Below are 18,727 nucleotides of genomic sequence, written 5' to 3'. Positions count from 1 at the left end.
CTTCAGACATCTGCTCTGGTTTTGACGATGCACCTTCTATGGGAGCATACAAGTCTTTGCAATATAGCAAATCTTCCATCTTGGATTTCCATATCATCCAGTTGCTCCCGTTTAAGCTGATCATCCGTCCTACGGCGCTTCCCTCCATCGACATCTTTTATGAACAGTCACGCGAACCAGGCTCTGATACCACTTGTTGGGAAAAAGACCGATAGACGGTTCACTATTTTCCCTCCTGTGTAAAAGATCGACAGAGAAAAACAATACAAAAATGTATTTGTGAATAGTGCCCGTGTGAATAGTGTTGTGAATAGTGTCGGTGTGGGGCCCACGTGAATAGTACTTGTATGGGACCCACGTGAAATATAACGAAGGAAATAATCACAAAGGAAGCACCAACACAACAATATACGTGGTTCGGCTTTGCCTACATCCACGGGCGTAATGGGACCTTCACTATGAGAAAGTTGAAATACAACTCTTGTACAGTGCTTGGATTTACAACCCAACCCAACCTTGTATCCAAAACCGGATACCCCTGTACACCCTCTCTCAACTCACACTCTCAACTCTAGAGGAGTGTTCCCACACTTGGCTTGCCTCTCACTTGGCTTAGCCTCTCTCACTTGGCTTCACTCTCTTGCTTCTCTCTACACTTCTCTGCTTCTCAAGCAAACCTCCCCACCCCTATTTATAGCTGGAGAGGAGGAGAAAGGATGAACGTTGCCTTATCTCCCTTGACAATTTGTCAAAGGACTTACCGTCCATATTAATGGTTGTCTCCTTTGTCATAAATAGGTGAATTCGGTGGAGATAAGAGAAGAGAAGGAGAGCTCTCTCTCTCTCTTTAAAGTCAACATAAGTGGCTGAGAGAGAAGAAGACTTTCTCTTTACAAATGAGTTTGTCAAACTTTGGTGAGCCCTCCATTAATGAGGAGGACTTTACACCTTCTTCTTCTTCTTTGTTTTCTTGGGTTGTCTTTAGTCATTATGGATCTGCACTCAGTCGTATTAGTAGAAACTAAATATTTACGATGAACACCTTTGATCCCCCCATCTCTATTTGATTTTTATATGTTAATCTGATTTCTTTTGAATTTTCATTCTTGTTCAATCTTCATTCATTACGTAGGGACCAGAAAATGAACCAAAAATTGTAGCTCTGAGACTACATTGAATAACATTAACTCTAGCAAGATTTGAATTCTTGATTAATCAAGAGCAAATTGAAAACAAGCATCAGATTTTTGTGCTTTCAGATTTCTATTTTCACTCTCTCTGTAACAAACTCACCTACGGCCCTTACCAGGATTTTTGGAGATAGATTGAGTCTGTTCTCAGATTCTGGTTACTATTAATTCTTGATGTGTTAATGGGACAATCTCATTTCTTTCTGCGAGTTTTCCTGCTTGTTCATTGTGGTATTCAGTTGCTTGTTAACAGAACAAATAGCACAATGTCGTGCGACAATATCTTGATTTTGCTTTTATCTCTGACTCTGACTCTGGGAGTGTTCCTGTGTAGGTTATGGCCCGTCAGGAATCAGTTGGTAGTTCCGTAGGGATTTCGATACAAAATAATGTAGTTCCTAGAAGGCCTCGGATTATATTAGCTGGAAGTGGAAGGGTAGCTGCGCATGCAATGGATTTTCGGGTTTTATCGGATTCTGTCTTTCAATGGGCAGACATTATAATCGTCGTCACCAGGACATTTTTACCGTTTATTGATATACCATCACTTCCTTCAAGTGTTCCTGTTTACGTTGATGACACTGCATGGCTCCTTCAGATGAAACCAGGAGACGAAATGTTTCATGTTGTGCTTCGTGATTGGGCTGATATCATGGTTATCGCACCCCTGTCAGCCCATACACTTGGCAAGGTACATATTTTCTAATTAGTAGACTACTGTTCACTGGGTTCTTGATTTGTGGTAAACTAGTGAAATAATTCAGGGAGCTATAATATTTAGCATTTTTGGGTGTTCTCTGGTCTTGTTCATTTATGCTTCTTAACGAATAAAAGCCTAACATATATACCTTCATTTTCGTGTGAACTGTTTTCCCTGCATACTTGAGATTCTCTTCATTGGAAACTCAACTGCTAAATTTGGTTAATGCAATTGGAAATGATCTTCATGTCAAGTACACTTGAGCTGAGTCTAAACCTGATTATAGACTTCAACTCCCTTCCCGATTTGAGTTGCATTTGGGTAGTTAGATATAACTTGCACAACTCTTATAATGTTTACAGTACCATCTATGTTTAGTTCAGTTCCTCCCGTTTTGACCTAGAGGTTGTATAAGTCATTAATATAGTTCGGGTCTTATTGTTTCTGGATGAGTTTTTTCACAGGTTGTTAAATACTCTTGAAAAATCTTGTTTCTGTCATTCTTTTAGCAAGTCTTTGTTGTCTGTTTTTTTATGTAATGTACACTGCTCAATCTCATGTTGGTTCTCCTCTGTATTCTGATAGATTGCAATGGACTTAAGTGATAACCTCTTGACATCCATTGTTGGAGCCTGGAACTATAATAAGCCGATTGTCGTTGCACCATCAATGAATTCGTTCAAGTGGTACCATACTTACACGCAAATCAATTTTATGACGATCAAGAGGCGTGGTATTGGTGTGATTAATCCAACGATCCCTGATGGTTTTATAGAACGTAGCACTGATGCAATGGCAGATCCTTCTACCGTCAGTGGTGTGTTGCTAACCTCTTTGGTTTCAACTGGTTGGAAAATATTAAGTCGGTCTCCATGATAAGCAGAGGCTAGTGGCTGTTGTAACAATTTACACTCATGGGTGGGAATTAATGTTGGCATCTCACTGTTTCATTCCTGGAATCGTTTGATTTGACCCAGTTTGCACGACTGAATTTTTATGAACGAATTCCTAGAATGAAAAACACATTAATAAATTGTAAACTGAGACAGATGTATACATATATCCACATTGTTGAATTTATTTAGGGTTCCGCAAGTCATGACAGACTTGTAACGTGATAAGACCTCGGCATTGAAGGTTGCAGGCTTGTTCAATCTTATGGACCTCACCACTGAGACCGAGGTGGTACCTAGAAATTTACTTATTAATCGTTCAATGGGTTGTGCAGACTTGTTCAATCTTAGGACAGTTACCAAGTAATAGGAAAATTTTCAGATTCTCCACCTAGATGGAGACAAATTTTATCTCATTAAATTTTTTAGAGAGTTAAGAGAGTCTATATCCACGAGGAATTATCCTCCAATTACATTGAGAATGAAAATTTTCAAACCACATGATCGGATTCATAATACATGTTCAGCTTAAAAGTAAGATCCATTTTTTTTTTTTGGTTTTTTAAGTAAATCAATCAAAATAGAACTAGATTTACTCTGAACTCCAAATTAAATCTGGGCGACAAACTACTGGGAGTAGCGCTGCTCCCAAGCATGATTCCTCCTTGAATCAATGATAATTCCAACCTTGAAGCTTCTGCATTTGGCTTTCCTTGGTAACTAAAATTGGCAAGAAGGATCCAAAGGAACAAAATAAGAAGTAATTACAAGATAATGTTAAAAATATCGAAGAGAGAGAGAGATTTCCGTAGACAAAAGGCTAGAAATAAGAGTATGAAAGCAATAAGGGGGTCAAGAATGAACCAGATGGTCCCCTTGGCTCAGCTCCATACATCTCCAGCTACTTCAGATACGATTCATCTCACGTGGGAGGAGGCCATATTATTGGTTGGTTGTCCATTTAAGGCGTGCCACGTAGGAATATAACGCAACAGTTCACGTGCGGGAGCTATATGTGGGTCCATAACCCAGGCCCAGCTCACGACTCACAGTTACTGGGCCTTACCATCTTACCCACCACCACCCATGACCTACCACGCCCACGCCTTCTTCATTTCTTGCTTCGCTGGACTGTTGGAGCCGAGCTTCACTTACCTGACGTCAGCCAAACCAACAGATAGTAGTCGTAGTTTGTACGGTTCAGAAAATCACTCTCTCAAGTCTCAACTCAACAAATCCATTGACGCCGACATTAAATGAGAGTTTGGCGCCATGTCGCAGAAGAGGGAGGAGATGGCTAAGAAGAAGAAGAAGAAGATGGAGATGGACATGGACCACTTTCATCTTTGATTATATGGGCCAGGGCCGGCCCAGTAATATTATTAGACATCATCACTCATTTTGGTGGGGCCTGTCTTGCCTCGCATTGTCTTGCGGTATTACATAATAGGCAGGGCTATGTCATTGGCCTCGAAAGGATTCAATTTCTTAAACCTAGTTCAAAGGTTGACTTAAAAACATATTTGGGTAACTTACTGTTCTCTCCTATGGTGTGATTGAGATTTCGAGCTTTCAATTTAGGATTTTGGATAAGAGTCGTGATGTCCTTTTTGAGTATAATTAAGAAACTTCTATTTTGTTATTCTCCTCCATGAACAGTTAAGATATCTTTCAGCTTCGTTTGTGAATCTAGCACCACCACATTAAATCTCTCTTTGACACCTTAATTTGTTACGGTTTCTCTTCGTTATTTTTCTGATGTTTATTCTTAATTACAGTATCATATTAGTTTTGACGGAGACCAATATTGATACCCTAGTCAAATAACTACTAGCAGCATTACAATATTTACTTTCGTCCACAAGTTAAATGGAAACATAGATAAATATCAAGTTTTTGTGATTACTTATTTGTATACAAGTGTTGGTTTCACTTTCATTTGTTCTTTGCGATACATATATTATAGTGTCGTATTATAATATATAGAGACACAACTTCAATAAAATAACCGGAGAACACATTGTAATCACAGGGGTGATCGATTCGACCGAGATATTACCAAAGCAAGCAAGATAGGAGACAAGATTTGATAACGGAGTTTAGTCCAAGGACCTACATCTCCGGGACTCAAGTATGAGTCCAATCTACTATGGGATTTGTGGAAATACTTACAGGAAACATAGAGGAAATCATACAAAGGGGGTAATCGAAAAGAACCAAATATAATGCCTTCGATTCGCAGCCTTCATATACTTTGGACCTTCGACTTGAGCATCAGTCTCCATTTCAAGTAAAATCACAAGCCAAAGAAATCGAATTACAGAGGAGATCCCACTGATCAAAGAGAACCAAAGCAAGCTTCGATTAACACCTTCGTATAAACTCCATTACGCCGGAGATGTCTTCACGAACCTCCCTCCGATCAAGATCGCAAGCCATAGTGACTTAAGAACAAAGAAGAAAGAAACCCTCGTGCGAGACCCGAAACCCCCCAAATTGATTTCGTGAATGACTTCAGATCTAACCCAACTGAACCAGAAACAAAACTTATACAAAATAGTCTGAACCAAAACTGGTTCAAAAAATAATTCAACCCGAACCGAACTAGTTCAATACAGATTACCCCAACAGATCTCCCCCTTAATCTGTAAGCATAAAAATTCCCATAAAAGACTAGACTTCAACCGTCATCGTCCAAGTATTCCTGCAAGACAAAAAAGAAAAGAGACCAACAGTACAAAGCAAATAGAAATATACAGAGTACCTAAACACATGAAACTAATCATGCAACAACAAAGGACTCCTTGCAAGCACACCATGCAATAAATGCAACATGTAGAGACGCCCTAAACCACAACTCAAAATGTTCACAACTCAACCAAACAACCATGGAGAGTAAACATGCACATACTAAGCATATATCTGAAAACAGAGATAAAGGAACAAGAATTGTAAAAAATTGAGCAGTATCTCTCCTAAAAATGCAACATATGCAAAACCTGATAAAACACACAAAACATACCTGGACATCACCATACCAAAGATAAATGAAAAAAACAAAGAATACACTCCCACAAGATGTACTAAACCACCACATAGACTTACTCATGCCAACCAAAGCATAATAATATAAATATGATTTTAAAACAAGTAAGACTTTAAAACAAAAAACAAGTGTAAACGTCAAAGAAGAACATGGTGATAACCAAAGACAAACTAGGTTAACAGAGCCTCACAATCATTAACAAATGAACAACATGGATCCAAACAAATTGATATTGCCAAAATAGCCCATGAATCTACACAAATGCTTACAATATAAGCCAAGTCAAGTCTAAAACATATCACATGATACATAAGAGAACTTAACTAGAGAAGAGAAATTTAACAATTCAATCTTTATAATATATATATAAATCATGACAATGATCAAAGAATGTTTAACACATGACAGCTAAAGAAAATTTAACTGAATATAGAATCTAACAAGTTAAATTTCTAATGATCTTTGTCAAATAATAAATTCAGACAAATAATAATAAACATCTCCCCCTCAACCAGGTAGATCCCAAAAAAACTAGGAAATTCCTAACAAATCCAAGTACTTCCATTTCAAAAAATTCTGATTTTAAAACTTCCCCAAAGGAATAAAACATGCAACCAATATGTAAATCACATAAAGGCAGAGATATAAGACACAGAAAAGGAATGAGAAACTAGAGGCAACTGTCAAACCTAAATGCAAATACACAATGCAAAAAACTCAAACATCAAGTCTTATATATCAATGCCGAAGGAGTACACATGAAACCACAACAAGATTCATTAACAAGTCATATTTTCAATTCAGTTGTTAAAATGCCTAAAGAAGTTGCAAAAAATCTTTTGTCTACCTTAGTGTAAAGAAATACAACAAGTATCCAATTACCCAATAAAATAATGAAGGGAGTAACTCAGGATAGTAAACACTCTTATAGACTTACATTTAACAATAAGATGCAAATTATCAAGACAAACCCAAAAGGCAATCACACTCCTAAATACATCACTGGTCTACTACCACTACTCAACCAGGACCTCTCTACCCACTCACCATGAGAAGGGCATAAGTCAATTGCTAGACAAATCCAGGTCACCTAGAGTAGATATCAACTAGAGATAAAAAAAAGAAGTAAATTTCATAAGACTCAACAACTCTGATGCTACAAGACCAAACTAAAGAAACACGAAATAATGAACAAGACTCCAACTAAATATGATGATATCTAATTACAATGCACACAAGCTATACAAATCCAACTGCAAAAACATGACATAACCTAGCAAATAAAACTGGTGCAAGTCAACCCACTAGACAACACCATAAATCCGAGACATCTTAAAGGTAAATACTCCCACTCAAAACCATACAAGTTGACAGAACCATACCCCTAAATCTCATGTAAACCCCAACAACATGTGAGGACATCCTCTTGGACAACACCTGTGTTAAGACCAACACTATTTAGGCTGAACTGAAGACCAAAACCTTTCTAAATACCAAGGTACTCCTAATGCTATACCAAGTGAAATAGGAATAATCATGTGTGTGCAACCAACTATGCAGAAACAATCTCACACATATCAACACCACCTATTACCACTCAAGCATTTCAAATCTCAGTCAAGCAAGTATACCAATGTAAATATGAGCATCCATGAGAGTACAAAACAACGATAAATAATTAACATGCCAACACTCAAGGCACAAAACATGTTGTCTTAGATTTTTTTAATAATCAACTTTCTTACACAAACATTATACTTTAAAGATAAATAGACCACCTCCCTTTAAAAAGGAACAAAATAGGATAAACCAAAGTTTGCACCCAATGGAAACCCAAATAAGTAGGTCTTCAAAGCAAGGTCTATGCTACTGAAGGAAGTACCTAAGTCATCAAAGGACCTCATACACATTTGCTTGACCATCATCAGAATTAGGCATATCATAGTTAGATGTCTCATTTTCTTGCAATTTCCTTTTGTATGCAAATCAATTTTTCTTAAAATGACCCACTTTTTTACAATAAAAACATCTCTTAGTGTTAGAGTTAGATCTATCATTCCCATTGTTATTCTTATTATTATTGATATGACTATCATTCTCTTACCCTTCTCCTTGGATTTTTCTTGATTGTAAGAGCCCTTGCCCTTAACAAACAAAATTTTCTCACTTCCCTTAGCCTTACTAGAAGCCAATAACTCTGACTCCCTATTCTTTAAAGCATCAATACATTGGTTAAGGGTAATATTTTGATAAGCATATTTAATAGAATTCTTAGCAACAAGATAATCATTATGAAGGGAATTTAACAAGATGATTGAAAAGTCTTGGTCATCTAATTTACTCTTCTCCCCAGTACTGACCAAATCTTGAACTAATTTCTTTAAAACATCTAGATTTTGGTCTAGACTGATAGCATGATCCATTTTAAAACCATACAATCTTTCTTTTAAATAAATCTTGTTACCCAAGTTCTTTTTCTGATAAATTTGTTCAAGTTTTATCCACACTTTGATAGGGGTGTTATTCTCTTCATCTAGGCACCTATTAACACCATCACTGATGTTCCAGAGCATGCAACCAATTGCATTCTCCATCATCTCAGTCCTCAGTAAATGGTCTATGCTTTCAAAGAAGGCATCAGGATCATCAATAGCCCTAAGAAGTCTTTGTTGGGACATGAGAGCTCTAATCGTCCTCTTCCATATTCCAAAATCCCCAGTCCCATCAAACTTTTCTATGTCTACCCTGGAACTCCACATTGGAGCTCCCAGACTTAGGTACTTAGGGTTTTCACCCAGACCTACAACTCTACTAGAGTTTGTGGAAACCACACTGGGAGGAGAATCCTCCCTAGGTAGACTCAACTCTTTATTTAACTCCACTTTGACACCGGTAAATCTCACAAATCAGTATATACAAGAAATAATTCCAAAATACTGATATAAACAATTCTGAAAAATTAAATACAAGAACTAATCAACCATAATATGTTAGCTAAACATATACAATTTATAATAGCATTAAACTATGCATAATTGTTAACACATATGGCCAATATAAACCAAATAAAGTGCCAGGCTAACAAAAAATGAATATAATTGTAAAATCCAACCTTATCCTAACCTTGACCCCGCCCAGAATTTTGTACTGTTGTAGGTCCGAAGACTCAGAGTGGAGGTAGAAGAGACTTGTGGATCCTCATAGTTGAAGATTTCGTATTTGATCCAGAGCCTATGGACAGTGACAGTGTTGCCCCTTACTTGAGCACATTGTTAGTGTTTAGTAAAAATCTGTGCATCGAAGAAGATTGAATTAGTTGAAGCACCTATTGAACTCCCGTGCTCAATCCGAAGGTATTTCTTGAAACTAGACTTGTTGATTGACTTGTAGGAGAAAACCCAACTCAATTCGGATCAGTTTGGCCTTCCAAATCCATGCTCTAAGTTTGCTGGTCACCTTGGTCGACTGACCAGTCGATCAGCAGTTATTAAATTTGAAAAATCATAAAAGTCTTGACCATTTTGACCCTACCTTTTTGGAACTCGTGAATGAAGGTCTACCCTAATCATTGGCACTTCAGAGAATGAGGAGTGACATTCCCTAGGCCATCTCTTGGTGTTTGTGAAGATTATTGGCTCCAATCATTGGCTTTCCATCTCAATCATTACTTCAAGGTATGGTTTCTCTTATTCTCCTTCTAATCTACTCAATCCCCTATTAAATTCTACTCTTGGGACCATGGCTGAAGTGCTACAACCTTGCAAACACTTGGCCATGAGCTTCCCCTTTCATTTCCATTAATCTCACTTCATTCTTGCTATGATTATGATTACTTACATTACATTTCCATGATTTCATTCATTTCAACCTATTCTTCAATTCAAACTAATGTGTAAATGTATACTAGGTTTGAATTACTATTGATTCATGATTCTAATTTAGTTTTTATCATCCCCTTAATTGATTCCCCATCAATTCTTGCTATTGCAATCAATTCCAATTCAATTCTTGATGTCTAACATATAGAACATAGGGTTTCGATTTGGGTATTCATAATTGGACTGTTGGATCGTGATGAAACTTAGTGGGTAGTGTCCTCATATTGCCATGATCATCCCCTCCAAGTTTCATATCGATCGGAGCACCGGAAGATCAGTTTTGGGCCAAATATCCAATTCTGCCAGTTATTGTTTGCTCTGGTCGACTGATAGTCAACCAGCCAGTCGACCAAGATATGACAGCAACTCTGTCCTTGGCCGATTTGCTTCGTTTGACCTCCGATTCGATTGTTTTCTTCTCTAATGTTGCTTATATGTTGTCTAGGATACAAACAATGACTTTTGGGCTATTCTTGGTGATTCTTGGTTTTATTTTCGACTCGATCAAGGTAAGGACGGTTGTTACCCGAAGTACGCTGATTATGCGAATCTACTTCTACTTTGGAAACTTAGTAGATATACTTCACTAATGTATTCCTTAGCCATGTATGACTGTTGTATGCACTTTGTATCAGTAATGCTATGTTACATGTCATTCAGAATATCATGCTTAATTATTCTGTATGATTACATATATGATTGATCATGTCATATTATGCCATTGTTTATATGATGAATTATTGATCATGTATGTTATGATGAGATTGAGCTTGTGAATGACTAAATATGACTTGGGATTGGGAAGTGTCCTACCGACACTTCTGTCCTTGGACATCGGAGGGAATAGTATGGGATGTTCTCCGAAGGTGTCCACCGACGCTTTCCCGGATCATTGGATGACATACATAGGATTGTCTAGATGTATGGCTAGGACTATCCTTGTTGTATCAGACCCGAATCGAAAGGGTATTGAGACCGAATAACCCGTGGTAATAGTGTGATTTGATGGGCGCTCAAGACCGATACCACCCCGTGAGAGGATATAGGTCATGCTATGGATACCCGTTAGGGGCCATTTATTGGTAGGGTTGCAAATAGTTAGACTTGGGCTCACGAGCACTCAAGACCGATAACCAACCCGTGAGAGGACGTGAAAGCTTCCTGTTTACTATTTGTGGATGACCAATAGGGTTGATGAGTCCGTAATCCGGGATTACGCTGACTCTAGTGTGAAGGATACCGGAAAGGATTGCCCGGGGCGAGGAATGGACGTATCTAGATCTGAGTTGATATAACTGAGTAGATGACTTGCATTGGGCTAGGCTTTACCCTGACATGCGCCAATACTTATACTAAATGGTGATGTGAGAGAGTGGTGATCGAATACCCTACCATGGTTTGAGAGGACTTTACCCAACTACCATGACAGACCCAAGATACCGAATGGGTTGAGGGGGAGTGACTGACGACCAAAAGAAGTATGGGCTATGGCTTAAAGCATGTCTACCTTAAAGACTAGCATACTCAGAGTTAGAATCATATTGCATTATTGTCTCATGTCATCTTGCATCATATTGTGACTTGTATCGTATGATTTGTGTATTGTGGAACGAACTTGCCTTGCTGAGTTCTTTGAACTCATTTCCTTTTGTGCAATTGTTTTTGTTAGACTTATTTGCATGTACCGAAGACATTGATGGCTCCTACTACTAGGCGGTGCAAGATCCCTCATACTATGATGAAGGTCTTGGCTATTACGAAGATTATGGTGAAGGTGCCGAGGGTGATTACCCTCCGTACTAGGGTTAGTCCGACATTGTTTTGGGAGAGGCCGTGCTTGGTTTCTTTTGTATACACATACGAGGATACCTTATACAAGATGGAGGAGACCCTAGCTTAGGCCCTTTTCTGTCATTCTAGAACTTGGACATGTTGTATTAACTTTGATGGATTTACTCTTTGATATTGGGATTGTAACTTAACTAATTAACCACTTTCCGCTGCTTTTGAGAGGAAATGACTTCTGATCACTCTCTCTCTCTCTCTCTCTCTCTCTCTCTCTCTCTTTTGAGAATTACCTTATATGTATTTGATACCTTATAATTTTCCACACTCTAATTTGATTATCTTTTCTTATCTTTTTTTATCTAATTATTACTTGCTTAAAACATTGATTATATTGTTCGTGATTATGTTATCGTGTATGTGGGAGGCATGGCAGCTCGATCTTTGATCCTCGGGCTGTGGATCACATTCCCAGGTATGCCAAATAGGATACCGGTTGGGTGGATGTGACAATAATAATAGAAACAAAAAATCAGATTACTAGCACATGTTATTCCCACATATTAAATTAGTAATTAATCTATCAGAATTCAATCTCATACATAGGTTATCACAATAACTGAATCAAATAGGTCAAAAAATTAGAGAACCGAATACCAATTGGTAGACTACAGAAGCAGCACAAACATATATAACCAAGAATTTGAATAGTAATCAAACCTATATGCCATATGAGATTATACAAACCGAATTACACATAAAAACTCACAAGAACCCTAATTCGGTTCTACCAAATCACCGAATCACCAAGACTCTGATGCCAATTTGTAATCGCAAGGGTGTTCAATTCGACCGAGATATTACCAAAGCAAGCAAGATAGGAGACAAGATTTGATAATGGAGTTCGATCCAAGGACCTACGTCTCCGGGACTCAGGTATGAGTCCAATCTACTATAAGATTTGTGGAAATACTTACAGGAAACATAGAGGAAATCATACAAAGAGAGTAATCGAAAAGAACCGAATAAATGCCTTTGATTTGTAGCCTTCATATGCTTTGGACCTTCGACTTGCAGCATCAGTCTCCACTTCAAGTAAAATCGCAAGCCAAAGAAACCGAATTACAGGGGAGATTCCACCGATCAAAGAGAACTGAAGCAAGCTTCCATTACCACCTTTGTACACACTCCATTACGCTGGAGATGTCTTCATGAACCTCCCTCCGATCAAGATCGCAAGCCACAGTGATTGAAGAACAGAGAAGAAAGAAACCCTCGTGCGAGACCCAAAACCCCCAAATTGATTTCATGAATGACTTCAGATCTCACCCAACTGAACCAAAAACAAAACTTATATAAAATAGCCTGAAACCAAAACTGGTTCAAAAAATAACTCAACCCAAACCGAACTGGTTTCAATACAGATTACCCCAACACACCTAATTGGCAACACAAAGTTTATTATTGTCAGTAAAAGGGTTGTCGCCAAAAAATGAATTTTCTCGCAGTATTATCTAAAGGGTACACAAAAAATTAACCTTCTCTTTTATATGAAGAATAAGAGTAAAATCAATCAACCAATCTGAATTTGTATCGTATTAGTATCGGCAAATATCAATAACTTCTCCAATACTAGCTTATATACCGATATCTCAATACTTGGTTAGTTCTGGTTCAAACCAAGTCGAAATCTTATCTGAGACAGGATTAAAATCTTGGCTTAATCTACCGTCCAAACCTCTGCAGTTCTCCATATATTCTAGATAAAGAAAATAAATTAACAAAGAGGAAGGAAGAGCTAGATGGAACATGCAGCTGACATCTTTAAATATATATTGGATTCATGGAAAGAAACAGTATATATATATATATATATATAAATGAATAGTAGTTAGCAGGGAACCAGCTAGTGCTGGTTAGTAGTGGTGACCCACAAGTCACAACTGAGCCATCTCAATAATTTCTTCTATCCATTCTCATTCTCGTGGTCAGAACCAACGACCTTATATATTGTGATAAATTACAAACAAAAGTGGCAAGTGTTGTTTATCCTATTCTGGTTAGTTTCAGATAAGGAGTGGTGAAGAAAAACATAACAAGCTAGGGTTGGCTGATAAGAGAGGCGCAGTGGCGCAGTGGTGCAGTAGTGCAGGGTTTTGGGTTGGGCTGATGAAAGTTGCAATTTGCAAATGCAATGGCAACCCATTCACACATTCTCTTAATTAGCTAGCTGTAATGATATTATGATAGGTTGAAAGGAGACTACTCAGTGCCCAGGTTTCTCTCTCTTCTCTCTCTCTTCCATTGCAACTGCAAGTTCATGGCAAATGAAGAAATCCTGACAACGTCGAGAAGATTTTTAAAGACAAGAGATGAAATTAACAACTTGCGTGTGCTATCTTCCCTCTTGACTCTCAATCCTTTGGCCTATACAAGCTGGATTTAGTATTCATCTATCTATATATCAATGGAAATATATGTACTTAATTATATTTCCCTTTTGGGATCTGGTTGATCTTCTCTTTTAATTCATTGCTTATAGAAGTGTGAGTCACCACTACTTTTTTGTTTTTTCCACCTAAATGCCCAAGGTAAAAGGTAGTTATTAAATTAGTATTTCTGAGGAATATTTTTAGTCCCACCCCTTAAGTTACCTGCAATGTTAATGTTATCCTTTTAAGGTATTTAATTGATCAGTTAGACACCCAACTACTAATACTGTTAATTTTTATGTATACATTTTCAATATTTTCCTCACATCTTAAGTTTAAAAACATTGTCCATAAATCATCTCTCCCAAATTTTGTAAAGATTTTTTTTTTGGTACAATGGGACTTTATTAAGACGGGAGATGGAGATATTAATATGTCTCAGCAAGAGTCGAACCCACGACCTCTTTACTAAGAGGTGTTGGTTTCAACACTAAAACAACTTTGTGTTGGCTATTGAGAATGTTAGGTTCTTTGTTCAAGGTTATTCTTATTTTTGAAAAACTTAATTTGTTCATACTAGAATTTAATTGTGATTTTCTAACCATAAAGGATGTCATTGATATATTTTCATCTTAAAAAAGTCTGATTGATAAATTGAATAACCCAAGAGATGGTATTAATTTTAAAACATAACTCAAGAGGTAGTGTTGACAATTTCTAAATAATATTAATCTCTCTCTCTATGTATGTAGTGGATATTAGGACTTTATAGACATGCATGGAAGATTTGAACACAGAGAATAGCATGGTTTGATTTCTGTAGAACCTACATCCACACAAGATGATGTATTTAATTATGAGATCATGGTCTCTCTCATCTTGGAGAAGAGAAAAATGAGACATCAAGAATTGAAGAGGCTGGGATAGTATTACAAGGGATCTATTGAAGAAGAAATACAAGGAAACATTTACAAGTTAGTTAGGATGAACATTCTCATAAGCTTTCACTGTGTAATACCATTGTGTTTGGTACCCTTGAGTTGCTTCCAATATACATCCAAGTATGTAGAACCTTATCACTTAGACACCTTTACTAAATTCTGTCCTTGTCAATTAGAAAGTAAATTAAATTTTGTCTCAGTAAAAACTGTTGGGTTTGTATGTATCTTGTATTCTATGGATCAATATAATTAGAGTTTGAGTGTAATTATAATTGAATGGGTACACACCCAATACAGGACTGAAGAAGGCCGGCCTGCAAGCACAAGATAAGTCAATCACTCCTGTCATGATGGCCCCATTGGGTTCACCATACATTTAAATTTTTTTGTTTTTATTTTGGTAGAACATGGTGGGGGTCAAGTTGATTCAGTATAATTAATGATCTACAAGCTAATATGTATTTGATGGATCCATGGTTACATTCATACACATATAGGGTGTGAACTCAAGTTGACATCCCTTAATGGTGGACCTCACCTTACCTGACTCACACGTACACTAAAAGACAACATAAGGCTCTAGTTTCTATACTGCAATAGGGGACCATATGTGTTATATTATTCTAACCTCCCTAGTAGAGTTACAGTGACCCCCTCCACAGTCAACACCACTGTAATTTCTGTTCTTGAAAGTAAATTAAATTATAGCTATGATTAAACCCATGATTAAGAAACCTAATCTCTCTCTCTCTCTCTCTAGCTTTGTGTGTGTCTGCAGTGGTGTACTAGACCTTTACAGACACGCATGGAATAGTTGAGAGCAACCAAAAAGGAGGTTCAGAGTTTTTCTCCTGATATTATTAATTAATTGATTAAATTATAATTGATATTCAAAATGCTTCTGAGAAATCTCATGCACTCCATCTGCAGAAAAAAAAATTCCAGACACCCTCCACCAAAACGACACCAAAAGCCTTATCTTCCCAAAAACTCAAATTTCTATTCTTCTCTGCTTTACAAAGACTGCAAGACTGACACATAATATATGAATTCATCTCACCTTTCTCTCTGTTAAACTTATCTTACAAATATTACTTTGAATAATCAGGATTTCCTATTTATAAGAGTATCTCAAGGAATCATCAACAGTGGTCTTTCATTTTACATCTCAAGGTTGGAGAGGAAACCTTGTGCTTCATCAGTGTTTCTATAAATGAATGTCAATTGCAGAAACCCAATCCCTGCAACTTCTTCACTCTTCGGTTCTTCTCTTACTAGTTTTGGTTTTCAATGAATCCCTTCTCTTATTTTTCATGTCCTTGAAGTTTCTAATTTCATCGATGGGGAAAGTTTGGTACCTAACCATTTGGTCCACAAAACGTATGGCTATCTCTATATTGATATGAAGTACTGAAGATGGTTATTTTTACTGCACATAGGGTACTGCTGTTAGTGTTGCAGAGATAAGGTGACTCAGAAACTGAGATTTGATCTTGAGTTGGTTGAGCTGTTCGAGTTCTTGAGAATCAGAAAAGAAGATTCTTTTGGGTCATTAGCTGTTTCTTCAAGTTTACCGACTTGGGTGGCAGCAGATCTGGACCAGGTAACATGTTTTACATTTTCTCTTCCTCAACATGTATAAGATCCAGAAATTGCACCCAAGAACTCATAATTGAGATTTCTTGATTTTGTATCTATCTTTTTCTTTTTCCTTCTCATTGTCCATGGGAGTATATCATGGATGTTATTCTTTTACAGTTGCAGAAGAAGAAGAATCATAGATCACTCGTGTTTCTGAAACTATGGATAATTTGGGTTGGGACACCACATCTTGCCTATGGAGCAATCACCAGCAAAATGTAAATGGAGATCAGAGCTCTTTGATACCCAGTTCCAGTGCTAGTTGTGGCATTCTTGGTTGCAAGATGGATCTTTCACAAGATGTCTTCTGCTCAATTCCAGAACTCCAAAGAACTACTACCACATGTGATATAGAGCCTGCCATGAATTCCATAAATGCTGCTGCAGCTACAACACCCACTTGGGGAGAAGCTCTAATGGCACAATACATTGTAAGCCAAAATACATTGGCCAATGGCCTAATCACAGATTTCAGTGTTAATGGAATTGAAGATGGCAAGGCTGGATTTCTTTCTGAAGTGACAGTCTCACTTGAATCTCTGGACTGCTTGTTATCAGCAACCAACAGCATTAATACTGATACATCAGTTGAAGATGATGGAATTTCCATGATCTTGTCCGCAGATTGCACAGCTCCATGGAATTTCAGTTCCAAACCTGCTGTCTCATCCGGAGAATCTGAAGTTACTGGTAATAACCACAGGGAGATCGTTAAGCAAGCATGCGAACCCATGGAGGAAGCTATCTCGGTAGTCTCGCAGAAAGGTTCTTCCAAGGCTTTGGACTCCGTTACCATTGTCACAAACACTGCCAGAAGGCCAAATTCAACAAATAAGAGAAGCAAGGTGGACATGAATTATCATTATTTTGATCTTCTTCAATCCGATTCATCAACTACTGAGGGTGGATTTCAGCTTATCTCTGAGAATCCTCCGAGATCGAAGAAACCCAGATTGGAGAATCATCATCAAAGATCAGCAAACATCAACTTTCAACATCCAAGCACTTCTTCTTTGTCATCTTCAGTTGATGAGCCTGACACTGAAGCTATTGCACAAATGAAGGAAATGATATATAGAGCTGCAGTATTCAGGCCTGTGAATCTAGGCATGGAGGTGGTGGAAAAGCCAAAGAGGAAGAATGTTAAGATTTCAAGCGATCCACAGACAGTGGCTGCAAGGCACAGGAGGGAGAGAATAAGTGAGAGAATTAGAGTGCTACAGAGGCTAGTTCCTGGTGGAAGCAAGATGGACACTGCAACAATGCTCGATGAGGCTGCGAACTACCTCAAGTTCTTGAGGTCACAAGTCAAAGCATTGGAGAATATGGGAAACAAGCTTGACAGTTGCAACTCTGCTCCTCTTCCCTTCTCTTCAGCTTCTTCATTCAATTTCAGACATCCATTTCCCATGCAGACCTTCTTCCCACATCCAAAACCCTAACCCCTGGAGAAGGTAATAAAAATAATTATCTTCAGTTCAGGCTAAAATTCTTATTATTCTCTTTCTGTCATCTCTTACGTCCTTAAAACCCAACAAAACCAGAACTTTAATCCTGAGACCCAAGACTCCATGACCCATTATCATACCTTAATCATGATTTGCAGGAGCTCAATCACCACCTCATCAACCCCATTTCAAGAAAACCAGACTTATCATAGTCTTCATCATTACATTACAAAGAAAGCATAATTAGGGAGCAAAGATAACATCTCTCAGTAGTCAATCTTAACCATCATTACTAGCAACAGAACCATGACCCGCCACCCAAGAAGGAAGACAGAAGAAAAATGTTAAAATGGCAAAAGCTTTTTCTCTTACAAAAAGCTTCAGCAATTATAGCAACCATGATTAAGATCAAGGAGCTAAACATAGTACTCTTAGTACAATGTGGTCTTCACTTTCTCTTTTCTTTACAAGGGATTATTATTCTATCCTTAATCAAAGCTTACTTTCTTGGAGATCTCTATGGTGGCTGTGTTTTTTTAATGTGGGCGTGTTAGCTAGCCAATGTAAAAGACATTCCCTTTGGGCTTGTGAACCCTAGTCAGTGGGCCTGCCCCCCATGGTGCAAGCCAAGCGTGCCCTTGAAACTCCCACCACCCACAGCTATTGTGCTGAGCACGTGTTTCCATTCTTCCTTTTTGGCATTTGGGTTTTGTTATTATTTGGCTTTCTTCAACCCTGTAACCTCTTATCCATTACTAACTTGTTATGATTCT

The 18,727-nt window shown here is 37.8% G+C and overlaps 1 protein-coding gene and 1 pseudogene across 1 annotated transcript; both read left to right on the top strand.

Moving 5' to 3' along the window:
- The first annotated feature begins 1,372 nt into the window (after positions 1-1,372).
- On the top strand, positions 1,373-2,766 carry LOC149011442 (phosphopantothenoylcysteine decarboxylase HAL3 pseudogene; annotated as a pseudogene).
- Positions 2,767-15,957: 13,191 nt separating this feature from the next.
- Positions 15,958-18,526, top strand: LOC149011441 (transcription factor bHLH87-like). The gene is made up of 2 exons (XM_089163436.1): positions 15,958-16,468; positions 16,624-18,526. Exon 2 carries the CDS (start codon positions 16,668-16,670, stop codon positions 17,946-17,948), a length of 1,281 nt encoding a protein of 426 aa, XP_089019562.1. The 5' UTR covers positions 15,958-16,468; positions 16,624-16,667; the 3' UTR covers positions 17,949-18,526.
- The last annotated feature ends 201 nt before the right edge of the window (positions 18,527-18,727 follow it).

This window comes from Hakea prostrata, chromosome 7, assembly GCF_041222555.1.
Source record: "Hakea prostrata isolate BN-2017 chromosome 7, UWA_Hpros_2, whole genome shotgun sequence".
Taxonomy (NCBI): domain Eukaryota; kingdom Viridiplantae; phylum Streptophyta; class Magnoliopsida; order Proteales; family Proteaceae; genus Hakea; species Hakea prostrata.
The sequence above is the reverse complement of the archived record's forward strand: the minus strand, read 5'-3'. Positions and strand labels throughout refer to the sequence as shown.

Coding starts and splice junctions, on each gene's coding strand:
- LOC149011441 (XM_089163436.1), top strand. CDS start 16,668: ATGGATAATTTGGGTTGGGACACCACATCTTGCCTATGGAGCAATCAC.